At 27.4% G+C, this 1,564-nt stretch overlaps 1 protein-coding gene across 1 annotated transcript in view; it reads left to right on the top strand.

Moving 5' to 3' along the window:
* Positions 1-1,558, top strand: part of LOC107612221 (subtilisin inhibitor CLSI-I) — a 2,989-nt gene extending 1,431 nt beyond the window's left edge. The window contains exon 2 of the mRNA XM_016314025.2: positions 1,241-1,558. Coding sequence (XP_016169511.1) covers positions 1,241-1,470 — 230 coding nt within the window. The 3' untranslated portion in view covers positions 1,471-1,558. The remainder of the gene's footprint in view (positions 1-1,240) is intronic.

The raw sequence follows: 1,564 nt of genomic DNA, 5'->3' as shown, positions 1-1,564 counted from the left end.
CTCTAAATTTTTTTAAAATTATATTTAATAAATAAGATATAAATAAATCTAAAGATATATTTACAAATTACATATCCAATGTAAATATGATCTAAGCTATAAATACCTCTAAACCTAGAGATATAATGGTTACTTTCTAATTTGAAAAATAAGAAACATCAAACTTTAGAGTATTTTGATTATAAAAGTTTATTTAGTTATAGCAATTAAAGCCAGAAGTGAAACTGTGAAAGTACCCAGTCTTTCTTTCTTTTGCCTTTTTTCAAGAGCTTCTTGTATCCTCCACAGAAAAGCAGTCCCCGGCCGGCTAAAAAGACGATCACAATCTGCAACCGCAGAGCAATCAAATGAAAAATTGAATATCCACGGACACATTGTTGTCTTCCATTACTATGTATATATTAAATACATATAATATTAGCCATCATTTGTTTTTTTATAAATACACGTATAGTTTTTTTTATTATCAAAGATAATAAATTTTATTCTTTGAATAAAAATTAAAGAATACATTTATCCTGAACATACCAAAAGACAATAGCCAATTTAAAAATAAGTTCTGTAAGAATAAAAGAAATAAGAAAGGGAAAGTGAGCTTTCTTTAATCTTGGTTTTCAAACACTTTGATCTTCTCGAATCATCTTCTTCGTCGCCTCCACTATCTCAATTCATGACTTCTCTTCACCTCTTCTAAAATCCAAGTATTTCGAGCTCTCCAAATATTCCAACATTGAACCGCCAACAAAAGAATTTGTTTATTTTTATGTCATAGTTGTAAAAACACAATCAATTGCCATTACGAAAATACATAAATAATAACAACTAATATTTTCTAGTTATCAGACCTCAGCTATTTTCAGAAGCATAATCATTGGCTCAAAGATAATAATTGGTAATATCATCATTGATGTTACATCTGTACTAATATATTTTTGTATTGTCTTTCAATAATTATTTCTATTCTATATCGTAGATTTATTTTATTAATACAAAAAAAATATTAACAGAATGTCTAATTTATCTCAGAAAAATAAAAATCAAAAATAAAAAAAAAAATTTATAAAAAATTTTGTTGTTTTTTGAAATAATTATTAGAAATTATTTAAAATTTTTTCTCAATATAAAATATAATTAAGTGATTAATAGTTGCTTAACAATTCAGAGCCTGCATAATGATTAAACTTACGGCATAGTCCATGTATATAATTTTTTTATAACATGTTTAACATCTTGTTATCAGTGTCATACAATCAACCTGTAGAATCAAACAATCTCAAGAAAACAAGTTGGCCAAAGCTGGTAGGCACCACTTCTGAAGAAGCACAGAAAAAGATAAAGAAGGAGATGGGTGAGGCTGATATCCAGCTGATTCCACCGGGTTATTCTGTCACTTTTGATTTTCGATCCCAACGAGTTCGAATTTATGTTGATGAATCTGACAAGGTCATTAGGACTCCCAGCATTGGCTAGCTTTTCCAATCCATCTTGCTAATTCTGTAAACATATATTTTAAATAGAGAAATATTCGAGTGTTAGTAGAATTTATTGTTTTTTATCATTATTT

The sequence above is a fragment of the Arachis ipaensis genome, chromosome B08, assembly GCF_000816755.2.
Source record: "Arachis ipaensis cultivar K30076 chromosome B08, Araip1.1, whole genome shotgun sequence".
NCBI lineage: Eukaryota > Viridiplantae > Streptophyta > Magnoliopsida > Fabales > Fabaceae > Arachis > Arachis ipaensis.
This window is presented reverse-complemented; position numbering and strand designations above follow the sequence as displayed.